Genomic DNA, 18,707 nt, shown 5'->3' on the forward strand with positions numbered 1-18,707 from the left:
GTAGTGACACTTGTTCCACTATTGACCACTAGGGACATGCCAAAACTTTGAAGGATGTTGATGAAGGTGCTGCTATATTCATTTATGATATTAGTGTTGATGTTAATGTCCTCACGCATAAATATGTTGACCTTTGTACATCATGGCGCCACTGCAGTTTGAGCTAGCAGTGGCGCCAATTGAATTGCTCTTGGAAGCCGGACCGGAACAGGAAGTTTGTTAGGTTTCAGTCTACTGTTTAGTTGCGTAGTGCTCAGGAGTTCATTTGGATTGTGGTGCGTAGAGGTGTTAGCATGTGGGGTGTTCCGTGTCGGTGGTAAAGTATTAGTGATATTTCTTTTCTCTCAGACCTTTTAATATTCTATGCGTTCTAATCTATAGAAGAGTTGCATGGAACAGACTATTTAGGTAGGACAAGTGTGTGTGTTTTCGAATAATTGAGATGGACGCCCACGTGGAAGAAAGTGATGAAAGATCAGTGGAAAGAACGTTGACTGCAGATGAACGCAGCAAATTAGAGAATCAAAATAGCAGACTAGTTCCTCAGTTTCTGGCAACGAAATTAGAATTAGAAGCAAAGAAGAATTGGGATCTTTTTTATAAACGAAACGACACGCGTTTTTTTAAGGATAGACATTGGACTGTTAGAGAATTCAGTGAATTATCAGAGTGTTCTGCAAGTGAAAAATCGAAAGTTCTTTTAGAAGTGGGTTGCGGAGTGGGAAACTTCGTTTACCCATTAATTGAGGAGAAATTGAATTTGTTCATTTATGCATGCGATTTCTCACCGAGAGCAATAGAATACGTGAAGTCGCATTCGTTGTACGATGAGACGAAGATAAAAGCGTTTCAGGTGGACATAACAACTGATGAAATATTTCATTATTTACAATGTGGATCAGTAGATATTGTAACATTGGTCTTCGTACTTTCTGCTATTCATCCAGATAAGTTCTTGCAAACATTGAGGACATTATTTAAATTGTTGAAGCCAGGAGGAATTATGTTGTTTAGAGATTATGGTCTTTACGACATGGCACAACTCAGGTTTAAAGCAGGAAATAAAATAGCGGAAAATTTTTATATGCGCCAGGATGGTACAAGGTAAGCACATTTTACATTGGTTGATATATAGTTGATTTAATGCTAACAGATCTGATAGTTAATTTCATGGCTGGTGGCCAATGGAAAAAGGTTGCATTGCCAAGCGTGTTAAATTACTAAAACTACAGTGATGATGAATTCATACACAACTACATTTGATGAGGGTGATTAACTGCTTAGACAACTGTAAAGTTAATTTGACTTCTTCGCATTGTAACTGTTGTACAGAAACAGTGGGTACTTTAATTGCTATGAAATTTCCAACTTGTCATTTACAGGAGCTATTACTTTTCGGTTGAAGAAGTTCACCAGTTAGTGAAAGATGCTGGATTTCAAGTAACCACTAATTCATACATTCACAGGCGAACAGTTAACAGAAGGGAAGAAATTGATGTACCCAGAATTTTTATTCAAGGAAAATTCAGAAAAGTTCCTCCATAATAGGTAAAGTATTAGTTTTATAGTTTATTGGGAAAAAGGTATTTTGTTTGGTTTGGAGACCGTAGTAACAGATGGTATTAAAGTTCGTTTCTGTATACTCAATGTAGCAGATGTGCCTCCTCCCCATGCCTCTATGCTGCCCCACATCTAACCTCCTGACTGCACCTACCTGCCCTACCCACTCTCCACCTGTGTCTGTCATCAGGGCGGTACGTCTCTCTCATCGTGGCCTTAGAGCAGCGGTCATCAAACTGTGGCCTGCATGGAGCCCAAATAGAGTATTTGTGTGGCCTGTGATTGAGCTGTATTTGATAATATGCATGTAGCAATTAATATCCAAATCAATAAACATCAAATGTAGTATTTGTGTGGCCCACAGTTCTCAGCCGTATTTTTATATAATATGCGTCTTGTGGGTGCATTGTCCAAAAACAGTATTTGTGTCTTCAGTTATTTTGAAGATAGCTGCATGTGATGTGTATCTAGTGTTCAGTAGTGGAAGTGCAGGTAGGTTTAAGTGCCTGTAGAGGCAAGGATTCCCTCTAGGTGCATTCTCACTGAAGATACTCATAAGAATTGAGGAAGTGTTGACTGGTCAAAGCTCAGGCAGAAGAAGAAAATGAGTGGGCTAGGCAAAGGAGTCAGGGGAAGAGATTGCTCCAGGAAGATGAGGAAGAGAATAAAGATAATGGATATGGACAGCATTAGTTGCTATAGGTACAACAATATTTTCAAAAATTGAAATAAAAACTTCTAATGTGAATTCCTGTAAACTGCCTTTTTTGGATGTAGTGTACCTTTTCTCAGGAACTGTAAAAGCTAACATCCTGAAATTTGCCGTAGTTCTAAGAACTATCCAAGAAATGTCTCCGTTAAAATTCGAGAAAAATAGAACCGTTCCAGGTAGCACAAAAATGAAAAATTGTCAGAGAAACTATGACCTACAACAAAAATCTGTTCCACACGTTCTATTAGCATCTGATGATGTAAATTGTGAAATTCCAGTTTTATTGCTTGATTAGTTTACAAAGAAAGATACATCATAAAAACAAGGCAATCAAAAATTCAAAGCAAGTTATGTACAACATACTGTTTCAACTGGGGGAAATGTTTTATTGTTGATATTCCAATATTGACACTCATGGACGTGACTCATACTGATCAGCAGCTAAGATATAAATTTCAGGCATGGGTTTGTGAATGCATATTATACAGTCAGTTATCTTTAAATGAAGTACATACTTCTAGCAAGGAAACCAATCAGTTGCTCACAAAGGCCTCACCAATACTTAAGCAATTACAGTGTCAAAACTTTTGGGCTCACTGAGGTTGGCGGCGATTTGAAATTCAGTAGACACGAAATGTTTAGAGTGGTGCCAGCTTCTAACGATAGCCAGCATATCATGCTCTTACTATAGCTAGTCTATTGTTGGTTTATAATGTACTAATATATGCAGATTACCAATTACTAAGTTAGTGACACATGCGGCCGGAGGTACCTCCCCACAATAATATTGGCTCTTAAGCAAGTGTCTGTTGACCACTGTTAATGATCACATGATTTGCGATTAAATGGGGCAAGGTATTGCATTGCTGTTTGTATCCATGGCCAGAAATTGGAAATCAATTCTTTACCTACATGAGGCCTAAATATATAATGCATGTTGATCAAGTTTATGTATTTTTTAATCATTACTTTGTAAGCTCTTACTGGTGCAGCAGGTTGCTCACTGCTGTTTCAATATATATTACACAGTTTGAACTTGGAGGTTGGACAGTGGATTTGGTTATCCTAAACAACTTCCAACAAAATGTCATACATTGTGCAGTATTTGCAACAGGTTACTGACTGCTGCTTTTTTTGGAAGTTTCACATCTTGATGTAGTTTCAGAATTGGGATAGTAGAGATTTCATTCACATCGTTCATATGAATCTATTGTTGGTTACTGATAAGTATGCATTTAATGCATAGGCCGGAATGATCGCCACAATAAAATAAGGGAAATCAGAGCTCGCACAGAAAGATATAGGTGTTCATTCTTTCCGTGTGCTATAAAAGATTAGCATAATAGAGAATTGTGAAGGTGGTTCAATGAACCCTCTGCCAGGCACTTAAATGTGATTTTCAGATTATCCATGTAGATGAATCCCCATACTATCTTCACACACACACACACACACAGTTAGGGCTAGCCTTGTAGCTATGAGAAACATATAGGAGCACTACGGTGTTACCTCTTAACAGTGAATTTGGCTCCTAGACTTGAGTGTAATATTCAGTTCTGTGATGTGAAAGAGAAGCGGCTGATTATTGTTGCTGACTTTAGCTCTATCTGAGTGTTTTATAATAGAGAAGTTGAAGAATAACAGTATATGCAGGATTTACAGTATTTTTTTCATTACAGGGTAGAGAGAGCAGCAGTGTCAAAATAGTGCTGCAGACAAGTTATTTGGAATGATGAATTGTGCTGTGTCTTATGGCACTCCATGGAAGAATTTGGGTTTGGCAGATGCCTGGTGAATGTTACCTGCGATGTCCACTATTAGATGCCTGGATACTTCTGATCAGAAATGTAAATATATTACATATGTGATGTGGAAGAAAAGGCCATAACATTTTGACACATGGTGTGAATGCATGGGTAGACTTCTATCTGTACTGTTTGGATAGTGAATTTTGTGTGCCAGCTGGTCTCGATGGAAATTACATTAAAGGTAAGCATTTATAGATTACTACATTTGAGTTGTGGGGAAATTTTGTCGGAGTTGGTTTAAATTTGCTGGTTCATGCTAATAATGGGTATTTGGTTCAAATTTGTTGGTTCATTGTAATAGTGTTCGGAATACAGTAATTCTTACCAGTGTGTATAGTGGTGTGCATATATGGGTGGTGGAGCAGTGTACCAAATGCTCCAGCCAGTAGTGTAATTATGCCGTGTCGATTTGTGGATTAGGAGGGGATGAGGGTACTTGGACACTAGTGTTCAGTGTTGCAGTACAAAGTTAGGATTGCCAACTGTCCCATGAAGTATGGGACTTTCTGTATTTGAGGATTGCAATAATTATCCCATATGAAGCTTATATTGGTTCTTAAAATAATACATTTAATATTTCTGTGTTGATGTACAGCATTTGTTACTCATTACTTCACTATTAGGTGTGGCCTGTATGCTGCATTTACATACTGAAGTATCAATTATTCTTACAACATGTTTTTCAGAACATGATATGGTACATTGCATCACTGATTCATTGTTTGACAATGTATTTGTTAGCTTTATTTACATTGAAGTTACAAAAGTCGACAACTCTGAACGTGGCTGTATTTAAATGGTGCAATACTAACTCCATGTCTGAGACGTGTCTAATTTACTGTTTAAGTCAATTAAATGTGTTTATCTAGAAAAATTAGAAATGTCCCTCACCAGTATGTCAAAAATAATTTATCAAAGGCAAAATGCACAAGATAAAATTTAAGTTTGCCAGAATTTTTTCTGAAATTTCTAAAAACGACTGTTCATTAAAGAAACGAAATAGGCATTAGTCTACTCCAGAATAGGACCAGTGCCGTACTTACATGTTTCGGTAAGAATGTTGTTAGTGTTGCCATAGACAGAAACTATAATTATCCTTCATAAGAGTTGTGTGAACAATAGTGAAATTTATAATCATGATTGTCAGAGATATTCAGTTGCTGCAATTTAAGCTGTGCTCTTAGGATTCTGACTAACCATACTCTTGGAAAAAGTGGCAAAAAAATTTCCTATTTGTGTGTTTTTGCTTTGTAAGTGGTGGTATTGGATGACTACATAGCATGGCCTATGATCTGAATGTCTACTGTCATTGCTTGGTGGATCACGTGATATGGCCGACAAAAGTGCACCATGCAGGAAAGTCTCGATTTCAGTGCTTTGGAAACTACCATGCTGTATTTGATGGAATTCATACTTATACTTCCATAATAAAAAATATGCAATATACATGTTGCCCTGCATCAAAGATCTTTCCAAAACATTGATAAGCTTTACAGCTCTGAGAGACAGCAGGTTATCACTTATCAGGGGGGGAATTTACATACATCTGGGGAAGTGTATTTTCACTCAGTAAAAAGCCTCTTCGTGCTGGGAATTTTTTTTCTTGTCCATACATACTCCCAGATCTTACAAGTCTCGTATTGTGGTATGAATTGTATCAAAATTTGCCAAAATATTTGTCTGCAATGATGATATAATAGTTCAGATGAACTACTGTGATATATTTTCATGTCTTTCGCTCCTATCTGACTGTTGTGTGTAAGATGCAATAATTGCTGAAAATATTATTGATGATAATGCCTATTATTTGTCTTGTTTCAGATGGAGAAGTGAATTGGGTGCAATGAATTAAAGGTAAGTTTGGGTGATGGGGGGGGGGGCTCCACTCCAGGGAAGTGGCTCAATCTGGATTTTCATACTTGGGTTGGATTATGTGATGATATAATAGTTCAGATGAACTACTTTGATATGTATTCTTATGTCTTTCGCTCCTATCTGATAAGCATGTTAAATTATTGGATATTTACACTATAACTTCGAACAGTAAAACCACCTATCTCATCTTGTTTCAGATGGAACACAGGGGCAGTTCCAGTAATTTAAGGTAAGGTGGACATGTTTTACGTCATAAAGCAGGAGTCAATTGATGTTTGTTGTTTGACGTCTGTAAAGTGTAGTGTGGGTGACAGTGTAAGGAGAGTTAACTAAAATAATTGGGCAGTGAATATTTTAAAATATACAGCTCATAAACTTAAATTTTATTAAACATACAAACTATGATGAAATAATAGTTCAGATGAACTGCTATGATATGTATTCCTATGTCTTTCGCTCCTAACTGATGCTGTGTGTGAAGTGCAGAATAATTTTGGAAAAAATATTTTATTGTAATTTCTCACTTTATTTCCTTTCAGGTGAATGCTGTGCCAGTAACACGAAGGGTAAGTAATCATTGTGTTGCAAAAAAGGTAGTGCTCTTTCATAGTTACAGTGAACAGTATCAACAGTTCACATATCTAGCAGCAGTGGAGCTCGATGCATACTCAGTTGCCAATAAAAGTTACAACATATGTTGTTTCTGTGTGTAAATTTATTTATACTTACTAATACTTACCGTATTTACTCGAATCTAAGCCACACTTTTTTTCCGGTTTCTGTAATCCAAAAACCCGCCTGCGGCTTAGAATCGAATGCAAAGCAAGCGGAAGTTCTGAAAAATGTTGGTAGGTGCCGCCACAACTAACTTGTACCATCACCTATATGTAGTGCTACACAGGCACGCTTTGTAGGCACAAAGATAAATACTAGCGCCAAAACCTCTGCGTCAGGAAATAAATTTTAAAAAAAGGTGGAAGATGAGGTTTTTTCTCTGCCCCGAGTTTAGACCACTGCATTTTCATACATTATCCAAAGAAGCAAATACAAATTCCGTATTGTTTATCTTTGAATGTAGCAGAATTTCAATGTTCTATGAAAATCCGACTGGCAAGACTGTTACGGATGTTTGTCAGTATGGCCAACTCTACGTTCTGAATTTTTTTCCTACCTGTGAGAAGAGATGGTTGCTAATAGGAACCTGATGAAATGTGAATCACATGCAGTATTCTCTTCACCATAAGAATAATATGAATATAAACATTTGCCATGTATTCTTTCGTGTTTGCTGCTATCTCATTTAAATCCTGTCTGCCTAATAAACTACGAAATTAGAGTGAGACAACAGCAAACGCAGAAGAATATACGTATCGTGTCATGTTTATATTTGTATTATTCTTATGCCTAATAGTGATAGTCAGAAATGAAGCACGGCAACTGACTAGATTTTTAAATCTGACTAATTTCTGTGCAGAATTTGATGTACTAAAGAAGTGGCCGCAAAGATTTTCAAACGGAGAAAAATTTTCGCTTAACTCTCGTTCCGAACATGTTCTATCATATGCAGTCTATTATTTGGTTCTTGTTGATCATTATCAAAGAAAGCAGCAGTGTAAGTAACAACAAATAGCAGTCTCTTGCCATTGTTTCGCTAATGAGACGATTCCTCTTGTTTGTTTTTTTTAATTGTAAGCAGCGGTAGTGCGCACAAAAGCAAGCCATGCCGCAAGCAGCGACAGGCCGTAAACACGCACTTATCAGAATGCGACAAACAATGCATGACACAGTATAGTAATGCATTTTCAGCTTAGTGACATAAACTCCTATAACAAAGAAAACGGCACTTATCAGATCTAAGCAAAATAAGCAATCGATTCAAACCAGACGAAGCATGTGAAAAAGGAAGGGTACCCTTATAAATATGGACGGAGCGCCTGATGCATAACAATGGCTACCTGGTAAAGCTTAACTGCTAAGCTTAAGACTCGAACCAAACTACTGTAGCTGTATCGTCTTTCATTCGACCTAAATTGTCTCATATTACAATTAACCAACTTTGTTTCGATTTGGAGGTGCGGCCCAAAACTTTTCTCTCGCCTTGAATTTAGAGTCTCAAATTTCAGGTGCGGCTTAGATTAGGGAAATTTTTTCCTCTATTTCTAGTCTCATTTTTCAGGTGCGGCTTAGATTCGAGTAAATACGGTACATAATAGCTCAAAAAATTGCGAAGAAATGTTGGATATCTAGCATGCCGAAATAGCTTATGATAATTCACAATTGAAGTGCAAATGATATTGGTAATATTGTACAATGGCGAGTCAAATATAAACTGGACTTTTTAAAAAGTCTATTTAAGCTTCAGAAAAATTTATGTGCACTAACTTACTTTCATATAGTCTCCTGAATGGGAAACGATTTTTTCTCTGTGGGTAGACAATTACTTGATACCATTTTAGTAAAATGAATGTGGCTGTGACAGAAGCCAGTTGAGCACAAACACTTAGGTAGCACCATCTTCAGATGTGTCCTCAGATGGCTCCTTTAGTGGTCCAAACAAATGGAAATAGTTGTGTTGGGTTAGGGTTGTCATGTTCACAGTAAGATGTTAGTGGAGGTAATCAATTAGAACAACTTGCTTAAAATAAAGAAACTGTTGTAAGAACATTCTGGTTTAATGCGATGGTGTCTTTCCATCACAATGGCAGGAGAGCACGATCATTCTGGTGCTGCAAAACCTGCTTGATGTGGGTAGCTACCGGAGCACCAGCCTCACTAAAACTATGTAAGCTGCTGGAACGTATGGTGTGTCAGTGGTTGGGTTGGGTCCTGGAGTCATGTGGTCTACTGGCTTAGTCAGGGTGGCTTCCACAAGGGTTGCCCTACCACTTATAATCTTTTATCCCTAAAGTCTGAAGTTCGGACAGTCTTTTCCAGATGCCAACTTTTTGTTTTGACTTCCGTAATGCATACGACATGACATTGCATCATATCCTTGTCAGTGTATGAGTGGGGTTCCCGGGTTCTGCTCCTGATTTTTATCCTAAACTTCCCCTTGCTCTGTACTTTCCGTGTCCGTTGGTGCCTCCCATAGTTCCCCCATATTTAGGAGAATGGCATTCAACAGGGCTCGGTATTACCTATTTTTAGTGGCTATTAACAGTCTAGAAGCAGCTGTAGGGCAGTCAGTCTCACCATCTCTGTATGCGGATGACTTCTGCATTTCGTATTGCTCCTCCAGTACTGGTGTTGCTGAGTGACGCCTACAGGGAGCCATTCACAAGACAGTCATGGGCCATATCTTTGTTCTCAGCCATGAAGTCTTGTCATGCATTTCTGTCGGTGTTGCACCCTTAATCTGGAACCAGAACTTTCACTCACTGTAGTGGAGACATCGATTCGTAGGACTGGTTTTCGACGCTCTATTGACTTAGCTGCCTCACCTTCGTCAGCTTACGCGGAAGTGCGGGCAGCACCTCAATACCCTCTGCTGCCTGAGCAACACCAAGTGGGGTGCAAATCGCTATATGCTACTGCAGCTGTACAGAGTCCTTGTTCAATCCCGCATTGACTATGGTTTGTGGTTCGGCAGTGCCCTCAGTGTTGTTTACTTGACCCATTCTCCTGTGCATTTGGATTACTGTCTCCTTTTGCCAACAACGGCAGTTCATCTCCATCGGCAGCCCAGGTCAGGGCTTACAATTGTGGTTTTCTGTCCGGTCCCTTCTGTCTGAACTGGAGTACTTGGCTTTACCACCTCTCCTCGTGGTCCATTCACGTACTCCTACAAGGTGTACATCTAGGCCGCGGATTCTCCTGCACCTTTCACATGGCGCTAAGGACTCCAGTAAACCTGTGTCTCTCGGCTATCACTTCCTCTCAATTCTCGACGTGTACTGGGACCTTAAAGTGGTTTACACTGACGGCTCAATGGCTGATTGTCACGAAGGCTTTCCGTATGTTCATGGAGGACATATTGAACAGCAATCCTTGCCAGATGGCTGCAGTGTTTTCTCTGCAGAGCTGGTGGCCATATCTCCTGCTCTTGAGCACATCTGCTCATGCCCTGGTGAGTCATTTCTCCTGTGTATTGACTCATTGAGCAGCTACAACCTGTCGCCATTCTTTGGTAGTGTCCGTTCAGGAGTCCGTCTGTGCCCTGGAACAGTCTCATTGTTCAGTGGTGTTTGTGTGGACCCCAGGACACATTGGAATCCCAGGCAACGAACTTGCTGAGCAGGCTATGTGGAAATCACTTTTGGAGATGGGCATCTTCGAAACACATGCGTTCTGTCTTACGCCATGGTTTTTCAGTTTTGGGAGACTGAATGGCATAACAGTATGCAACAAACTGCTTATCATTAAGGATGCTACGAATGTGCACAAGTATTTTATGCGGTCCTCTTGCAGGGAATCAGTTGTCCTCTGCTGGCTCCGCATTGGTCATACATGGCTAATGCTTGGTTACCTCCTCCATCGTAGGGACCCACCTCAGTGTCACTGGCTCACAAATGACAGTTGTCCACCTCTTGCTGGACTGCCCACTGCTAGCTGCTCTGCGGTGGACTTTTAACTTTTCCAGCACCCTACCTTCGGTGTTGGGCGACAATGCCTCAACAGCAGCTTTAGTTTTAAGTTTTATTCGTGAAGATGGGTTTTATCATTTAAGTACATGTCCTTTGTCCCTCTGTGTCCTCCACCCTAATGCTTTTAGGGTCGAGGTTTTAATGTGTTGCAGAGTGGCTGGCTTCTCCTCTTTATTCTCATGGTCAGCCACCCATGGTAATCTGTTGTCTTGTTTTGATCTCTTCTACATGTATCTTGCGTGACTATGGTTTACTTGTCAGATTTGGTCCATTTTAGTGTTTGTTGCCCTCTGTCATTCTTGTGGTTTTCTCCTTTCTTCCAGGTGTGTTTCGTATGTCTCGATTATTTTTATTCCCACTCCTGTGGAATAATTTTAATTGGAACGAGGGACTGATGACCTAGCAGTTTGATTCCTCCCCCTCTTTTAAACAAACAGACCAACCAACCTTAGCATTGAATGGTTGTGTTACAGTGTAAAGTATGTAACCCTGCACAGTCGGTCAGTGCGATTTAAGCAACTTGCAGTCATTGAATTCTTGACAGCAGAAGGTGCCACCCCAAAGGAGATTCATCAGAGAATGAAAGCAGTTTATGGTAATTCTTTTGATGTGAGTACTGTGCATCATTGGGTGAGTGAGTTTAAAGGTGGTGAGGCGGAAACATCTGACCTGTGTGACAGTTGGAAGTCCTGTGACAGCAACCACAGTTTCACAAGCAAAATGTTGACATTGATTCAGGATGATTGTTTCATCATTCAGAGAAATTGCAAATACAATTGGCCTTTCACAAGAATGTGTGGGTCACATTATTGCTTTGCTTGGCTATTGGAAGATCTGTGCATGATGGATACCCCGGATGCTGACTCCTGAACATGAAAGTGCACAAGTGTCCTCCATACAGTCCTAGTTTAGCACCATCTGACTTCCATCTGTTCCCGATAATGAAAGTCTATCTGTGGGGACATCATTATGCTTCTGATGAAGCCGTTGAGTTTACTAAGAGATTGTGGTTGCGGAAACAGTGTCGACTTCTTCTGTGGCGGCTTCAGAAAACGTGTTCATCATTGGCAGAAATGTATCCAATTGGCTGGTGATAATGTGGGAAAGTGAATATTGGTAATTAAACATCGTCTTCTAAGGGTTATTTCTGACTTTGATTTATTAAAATATTCCCACCCAAACCCAATTAATGAAGGTGGAGGCATTAGTTTTCATTCATCCCTTGTACGTGTGCTGCAGCTACGTCAACTTCCTCCTCACTTGCGGCAGCAGTTCAGAAATTTCTGCCACTTACAGTTGGTCCTTTGGGCAGCCCTAATATTCCCCCCCCCCCCCCCTTGGTGGTTGGGTCACCTCCCCTTCTGTTGCTCCCAAAGCACTCACTTCAAGTGCAATACCCTCCCCCCTCCCCAAAACCAGGGACAGTGGTCCTTTCTTCCAAAGCTGAAGAGACCACAGCCTCTGGCTCCTCACACGGAAGTTGTCCCTTGGGACTTACCTTCCAAGATCTCCATTACTGGCACATTGGAAACTCGCCATTGGCTGAAGGAGCCACAAACTGTTGGACGAAGGGCTTCAGTCTTTCCTCCATGCCTGAAGCTACTTCTGAGAGGTCCACCCAGCAAGCCCCTAAAGAGAAGTGAGAAGGCAGTCAAATGAAATAGTCTGCTAAGAAACAGGACCCAGTGGCCCCAACACCACCACACCCTACCAGTTCTGCCTCTGAGGATGAGGTGGAGACTTTAGCATCACCCCCCCCCCCCAAGCACCTGGATCTCGCTGACACCTCACCCACAATGGCAATGGATGCGTAAATACACAGCTGGTTGCAGCAAGTCATAGTGAGGTAACATGCCTGTTTGGTCACTACATGTTTTCCCCAACTCCAGAAAGCGTCATCCTCCAGTGGAATTGTGGCAGTTTTTTCTCCCACCTGGCTGAGTTAAGACAACTCTTTAAGTGTTACACCTGTTTTTTGTGTTCTTCGGGAAACCTGGTTTCCTGTAATGCGGACCCCCTTCCCTTCGTAGCTAATGGGGTACTACAAAAACTGTACTGACTTTGACAGACTGTCGGGGGAGTCCATACCTTTGTCTATAGTGATCTGTGCCCCTTCAAACACCTTTTGAAACTGTGGCTGTCAGGGTGAGGACTACACTGGAAATTACTATCTGTAACATTACCTACCTTCAGATGGCGAAGTGCCGCCCCATGTATTGGCTGCACTAATATCCCAACCCCCACCCACCTTTTCTATTTAAGGCTGATTTTAACTCCCATAACCCTTTGTGGGTTGAAACCAAGCTTACTGGCATGGTAAAGATGTTCAGGACCTACTAACTCAACTTGACCTTTGCCTACTAAATACAGGAGCTCCCACACATTTCAGTGTGGCATATGGCACATAATCAGCCATTGCTCTCACAGTTTGCAATCCTACCCTTCTGTCTATCCAACGGAGAGCTCACGATGACTTATTTGGTAGTGACCACTTTCCACTCCTGTCCCTACCCCCAGTGTCCCTCATCTGGCCACTTGCCCAGATGGGCTCGTACCAAGCAGACTGGGACACTTTTACCCTCACTACCACTGTGGAATCTCTGTTGCATGGCAACATGGATGAGGTGATCCACAGCATCACTACTACCATTGTTGTTGCAGCTGAATTTGCAATCTCTTGTTCCCCAGGTTGCCCCCCCCCCTCCCCCTGCAGTGGAAATCAGTGCCCTGGTGGTTGCTGGAAATCACTGTAGCCATTAGAGACAGTAGGCAGGCCCTCCAGTGTCGTAAGCACCACTCCTTGCTGGAGAACCTCATTGCTTTCAAATAGCTCTGTGCCCAGGTCCATCTAGTCATCAAATGACCGAAGCAGGAGTGTTTGAGACACTAAGTGTCTCCTTCATTGGAACACAAACCTCTACTTTGCAGGTTTGGACCAAGCTCAGACCAACTACAGCTATCAGACCCCTGCAGGAATTTCTACATTCGGAACTGTATCTGCCGTTCCAGACATAATTGCAGTGTCTTGCCAAGCATTGTGCTCTCATCTCTGCTTCTGAGAATTAGTGTCCCACCTTTCGTCTTGTCAGACAGCGGGTGGAATGAGAACCACCCCTGTTTAGCTCCATGCCTACCTTCAGTGAGTGTTTCTCAGTGCCCTTGCTAACTGTCCTGACACATCCCCTGGCCTTCCCAAATGCTTAAACATCTGTAAGTGGATTACCAGCACCACCACCTTGCCGTCTTCAACTGCATGTGGACTGATGGTGAATTCCTGTCACAGTAGTGGGAAAGTGTCATCATTCCAGTGCTAAAGACTGGTAAGAATCCATTAGGTAAGGGTCACTATCAGCCTTGCCACCATTCTGTGCTAGCTGTTCAAACATATGGTGAGTCGGCAGTTGTATTGACTTTTTGAGTCTCAGGGTCTTCTGGCTACTGCCAAGGGTGCTCCACTAAGACGAAAGTATGCATATACACAAATAATTGCATCTATACTTTATTTGGTAATATTATTTTGGATCATAAGTGCATTTACTGACATGAAGTTATTAAGCATGGAGTTCTTTTACTTCCAACGTTTAAAAATATCATACTGGTGTAAATTATGTGCAAATACTCCCTTGTTTAAAAGTGTACCTTATGCTGTATCTCTTGATATAGATGTTTCAAGCAGTGATGAAATGTATATTGAGAATATTGATTTATTTGCAGATAAATAATGGAAATCTTGTAGGACCTAATGACAACTATATGGACTCTACTTCAACTGACAACGTATCCTGTGAATCTTCACATCTGGCTGTATATGGTGACATCTATGATGTGTCAATTGGGCGAGGACACACCATTAAGATATTACTTAGCCTATGTCATGAAAGTTTTGTGGAAACAAGAGACTCATTTTGATTATTGGAGAGTGTTTGAGGTTTTCTTAGAAGCTGTGAAATTAGTGGCAGTTGGTACTTCTGATGTTATTACGTTCTGAAATGTCTGAAGCTTCTGCAATTTGTAGAGAACTGGATGGGTATATTTGTGCAGCATGTTAGGAGAAATTGTATAATTGAAATGAGGATGATCACATCCACACCATTCACGATGGCAGTTACTCCATGAGGTGATCCTGGTGCAGATTCAGATTTAGCCCACTGCTTTCATCACATAGCAAAAAACTTTAGGAAATCGTGAAGGATCACAGCAACATTGGACATTGTCTGGCTCAATGTACTTCTCTGTATGTTCAGGAGGTATGGCAACAGAAAAATTTGGTTTAGAGGAAGTACCAGGGGATTACGCACTGAACCTGAAGCTTTACAGTGGGCCTCTAGCTTTGCAAGACATTTCACACTATTGGAAGGGGAAGAAAGCAGAGCTGTTTCTGAATGTATCAAAGGAGTCCAAAATAATGGAATTGGTTTACAGCCTCATGGCCGAAGGGAACCAATCTTTCGGAAAGGGAGCAACCCTACGGCAATCACGAATAAGGTCTTATCCATTCTTCTAAAATATAACTGTATTTCATCTGAAAATTTGTTTTATAATAATTACATGTGATTATACTATTAATTTGATTGATCCAAAGTTTGCCCAATTTTTTTTCAAATGGGGTTAGAATTATAAAACAAAATTATCAATGATTTGAATTGAGAGGTACAGAACATATTGTCATCTGGATAGGAAGAAAATGTATTTTGTAACATATGGTAATACTGTTACCATTTTGGTGATTCACTTTCATCGCTAAATAAATTCCTCTTTATTCAATGTGATGAGTATACTGATAAAGCATGTCAATTTCTGACAAATTTAGTTTCTTAGTTCAATAAAAAAGGATGGTATCAATGAAAAAAAGACGATAATGTTGATGTAGATGTACCTAATACAAAATTAAATATATTATGTGTTGTTGGTACTCCAAACAGTAGTAAAAATTGGTTCTTTGACTTCTGAATCTCTTGCATTGCTTGTTGGCCATATAGAAAGGTGTAATAACAAAACTAATGAACTGGCATTACAAGTTGCAGTAAATGGACTGCTAATTATTGGTAATGAAATATCAATTGAAGGTGGTGCTCTAGAAGCTTTTTAAAAAAGTATGTGAAGGAATTGCTTGTAATGTTAGAATGAAGTTAAGAGGTGGCCAAATTTTGTGATGTACACGTTTTACTAATCAGTAATTCAGAAGTAATCAGAATTTCAGAACTAATAAGAATTTCAAAAGTATTTGTGTTACATATAAACGGAAAGGTATGAAGAATTAAAACATGCTTGTAAAAAGCCATATCCAGTGGCATTCTTCCAATTATTGGAAATGTGTAATGTGTCTTATTAAATGGATTTGGCATTTGGGAATGGAAATGGAAACATTGTATTTTGAGCAACAATAAATGCTTATTCACAAAACTTGTTTTACATCTTTGAATTTGATGTTGACCTCTATACAAACTTGAAATTTCATTGCAAATTATAGCATTAGGTATGTAAATGAATCAAACAAGTTAAAATTTGGAACATCATCCCTTGGATAGTGTGTTTGTAACCCAGCAAAATGAATAGTACAGTCCGCAATAAGTTCAATTATCATTTGAGTATCAGTGTACTTGTATGTGTAACTTGGTCCACCTGGAGTTTGCCACTCGATCGCCCTTCTCCCAGTGACACCACATTACTGCTGCCTTCCTTGACCTCACTAAGGCCTACGATACCCCTGGACTACACCATATCTTCACTGCTCAGCATGTGTGGGATCTCTGTGACCCCCCCCCTCCTCGATTTTTATACAGAACTTCTTGTTCTGCACTTTCAGAGTTAACGTCGGTGCTTCCCACAGTGCACCCCATATAAAAGAGAATGGGTCCCGCAGGACTCTGTCTTCGGCGTTCCACTCTTTTTAATTGCCGTCAATGGTCTTGCACTAGCAGTAGGGTCCTCAGTATCTCGCCTTCCATATACTGACAATTTTTCTATGTCTAGCTCTTCTATTGGTGTTGCTGAATGAATGCTGGCTGAAGGGAGCCATACAGAGAAAGTGCAGTTGTCGGCGTTCACAGCTTTCAGTTATCAGTTGCCAAGACTTTGTATACACTTCTGTCGTCGTACTGTCCACCCCCATCCAGAACTTTACCTTGGTGACCAAATACTTAATGCTACTTTTGGGACTGGTCTTCAAAACGCCCACATAACTTTGCTTCCCCGTCTTCGTCAGCTTAAGGACAATTGCTGGCAGCATCTTAATATTTGATGACTGGAGTGCTGGTCATCTCACACTGCTGCAGCTGTCCAAACCCTGGAGTTCCATATTGATGAATGGCGCTTGGTGTATAGTTCAGCATGGCCCTCTGTGCTGTCTGCTGGACCCTATCCACCACTGTGGGCCCAGTGAACAGCCTCACTGTGGAAGCTAGAGTTCATCCTTTGTGGCAACTACTGCTTGCAAATTATACTGTCCCCGCACATAGTATGCCTTGCCATTGAAAGTAACATCCCCTTTTCACTGGTCGCTTTTTACTGAACTCGATGCTTTTCCCTCTACCACCTTTCCTGTGGGTCCACTTAATGTACACCTCCATGGTGCATGTCTCTGCCACAGCTTCGTCTGGAGCTTTTTCAAGGCCCGAAAGGCTGTTCCAGGTGGTCCCTCTCCTGGCAATTTTTCTCTTCTCAGTGAGTTCATGGCTCAGAAATAGTCCACACCAATGTACCAGTGGTTGACGGTCTTGTTGGCTTCACTTAACACTCATATTGGACATACTGAACAGTTCTGCTTGCTGGATGGCTACAGTGTTTTCACTGCAGAGTTCGTAGCCATGTCGCACTCTTTGAGCATATCTGCTCCTGCGCCGGTGAGTCCTTCATCTCCTGTAGTGACTGCTTATGCAGTGTACAAGCTCTTGACCAGTACTTCCCTTCACATCCTTTGGCAGTGACTATTCAAAAGTCTGTTCACATCCTCGACAACAGTGGATGTTAGTGACCTACATACGGAGCCCAGGACATGTCAGGATACCAAGCAATGAACTTGCCGATGGCCTATCCAAACAGGCAATTCTGGAGAACGGCCTGCAGACGACAGATCTGAGGTAATGAATGGCGCAGCCTCAGTACACCCAATAAACTGTGATAACAAATGTGTGGGAGTTACCCATGCGAACCAATCGCAAGAGCCTCTGTTGTCCTTTGCTGGTTCCGCATCGACCATACGTACCTAACCCATGGTCACCACCACCATCTTCAGGACCTACCTCAGTGTCACTGACTCCCATATGACTCGTCCACATCTTGTTGGATTTCCCAATTTTAGCTGCTCCGAAGCGGACTTTTACCCTTCCCAGCACCCTAATTATGATATTGGGTGAAAATGTCTCAATGGCTCGTGTAGTTTTTTAAGTTATATTCCTGAGGGTTTTTTATCATACAATTTAAGGGTGGGTATGTAGCCCTGTCCCAGGCCTCCACCCTCCCTCCATTTTACCTCTTCATCACTCTTTGCATTTTGTTTGCGTTGATGTTTTTTCCCTGTGTTCGTTCATCTTGCCTTGCTGTTTAGGTTGGAGATTTTAGTGTGTTGCTGAGTGGCTGGCTCATCTTCTTATTCTTATCAGCCAGCTCAGGTCATCTGCTATATGATTTTAATACCTTTCCCTTTCAGTGCAAGTTTTCCCGTTATGGTTTGCTTCTTTAGTTTTTTCTTTCGGTGTGGTTCCCAGTCAGTGTTACTCTTTTTATTTTCCCCAACCCCTTTTGGGAAGTTTTTTACTGTGAGACTTTGTTGTGTGACGAAAAAAGGAATGATACCCTGTAGTTTGTCCCTTTATACCCCAAACAGACCAACCAACCTCAGTATCAGTTTCAACAACCATTAAACCATTATTGACCGATTGTCTTCACTGAGCTGGCTAATAATGTGAACTTTCTCATCAGTAATGTTGATCGTCAGGTGGTGACAGTGAGCTGTATTCTAGATTTTCTTATCCTCGTAAAAACTGTTTGTGCCATGCATACGCTTGAATCTTCCTCAGGGTGTTCCCGAACTGTGCAGTCTTCAAAAATTCGGATCGCTTTACACACTATGTTGTGAGAAACTTGACAATAATGTGGTGCACAACAGATCTCTCTTGCTTTGACATTGCTATTCTGACTAAATAAATGGTACATTGATGTTCTAGCTGT

General features: G+C 40.9%; 1 protein-coding gene and 3 non-coding genes across 4 annotated transcripts; all 4 read left to right on the plus strand.

Annotated features, from left to right (window-relative positions):
• Window positions 1-255: 255 nt before the first annotated feature.
• Window positions 256-15,941, plus strand: LOC126252959 (tRNA N(3)-methylcytidine methyltransferase METTL6). Its single transcript, XM_049953974.1, has 7 exons — window positions 256-1,104; window positions 1,383-1,548; window positions 3,952-4,261; window positions 5,902-5,934; window positions 6,153-6,184; window positions 6,495-6,521; window positions 14,253-15,941. The coding sequence occupies exons 1-2, from the start codon at window positions 443-445 to the stop codon at window positions 1,543-1,545; spliced, it is 825 nt and encodes a 274-aa protein (XP_049809931.1). The 5' UTR covers window positions 256-442; the 3' UTR covers window positions 1,546-1,548; window positions 3,952-4,261; window positions 5,902-5,934; window positions 6,153-6,184; window positions 6,495-6,521; window positions 14,253-15,941.
• LOC126254822 (small nucleolar RNA snR60/Z15/Z230/Z193/J17) lies at window positions 5,758-5,838 on the plus strand. Its single transcript, XR_007546451.1, has one exon. It is a non-coding gene; the product is annotated as a small nucleolar RNA snR60/Z15/Z230/Z193/J17 (small nucleolar RNA).
• Window positions 6,005-6,087, plus strand: LOC126254821 (small nucleolar RNA snR60/Z15/Z230/Z193/J17). Its single transcript, XR_007546450.1, has one exon. It is a non-coding gene; the product is annotated as a small nucleolar RNA snR60/Z15/Z230/Z193/J17 (small nucleolar RNA).
• On the plus strand, window positions 6,348-6,430 carry LOC126254823 (small nucleolar RNA snR60/Z15/Z230/Z193/J17). The gene has a single exon (XR_007546452.1). It is a non-coding gene; the product is annotated as a small nucleolar RNA snR60/Z15/Z230/Z193/J17 (small nucleolar RNA).
• Window positions 15,942-18,707: the final 2,766 nt, after the last annotated feature.

Source organism: Schistocerca nitens, chromosome 4, assembly GCF_023898315.1.
Source record: "Schistocerca nitens isolate TAMUIC-IGC-003100 chromosome 4, iqSchNite1.1, whole genome shotgun sequence".
NCBI lineage: Eukaryota > Metazoa > Arthropoda > Insecta > Orthoptera > Acrididae > Schistocerca > Schistocerca nitens.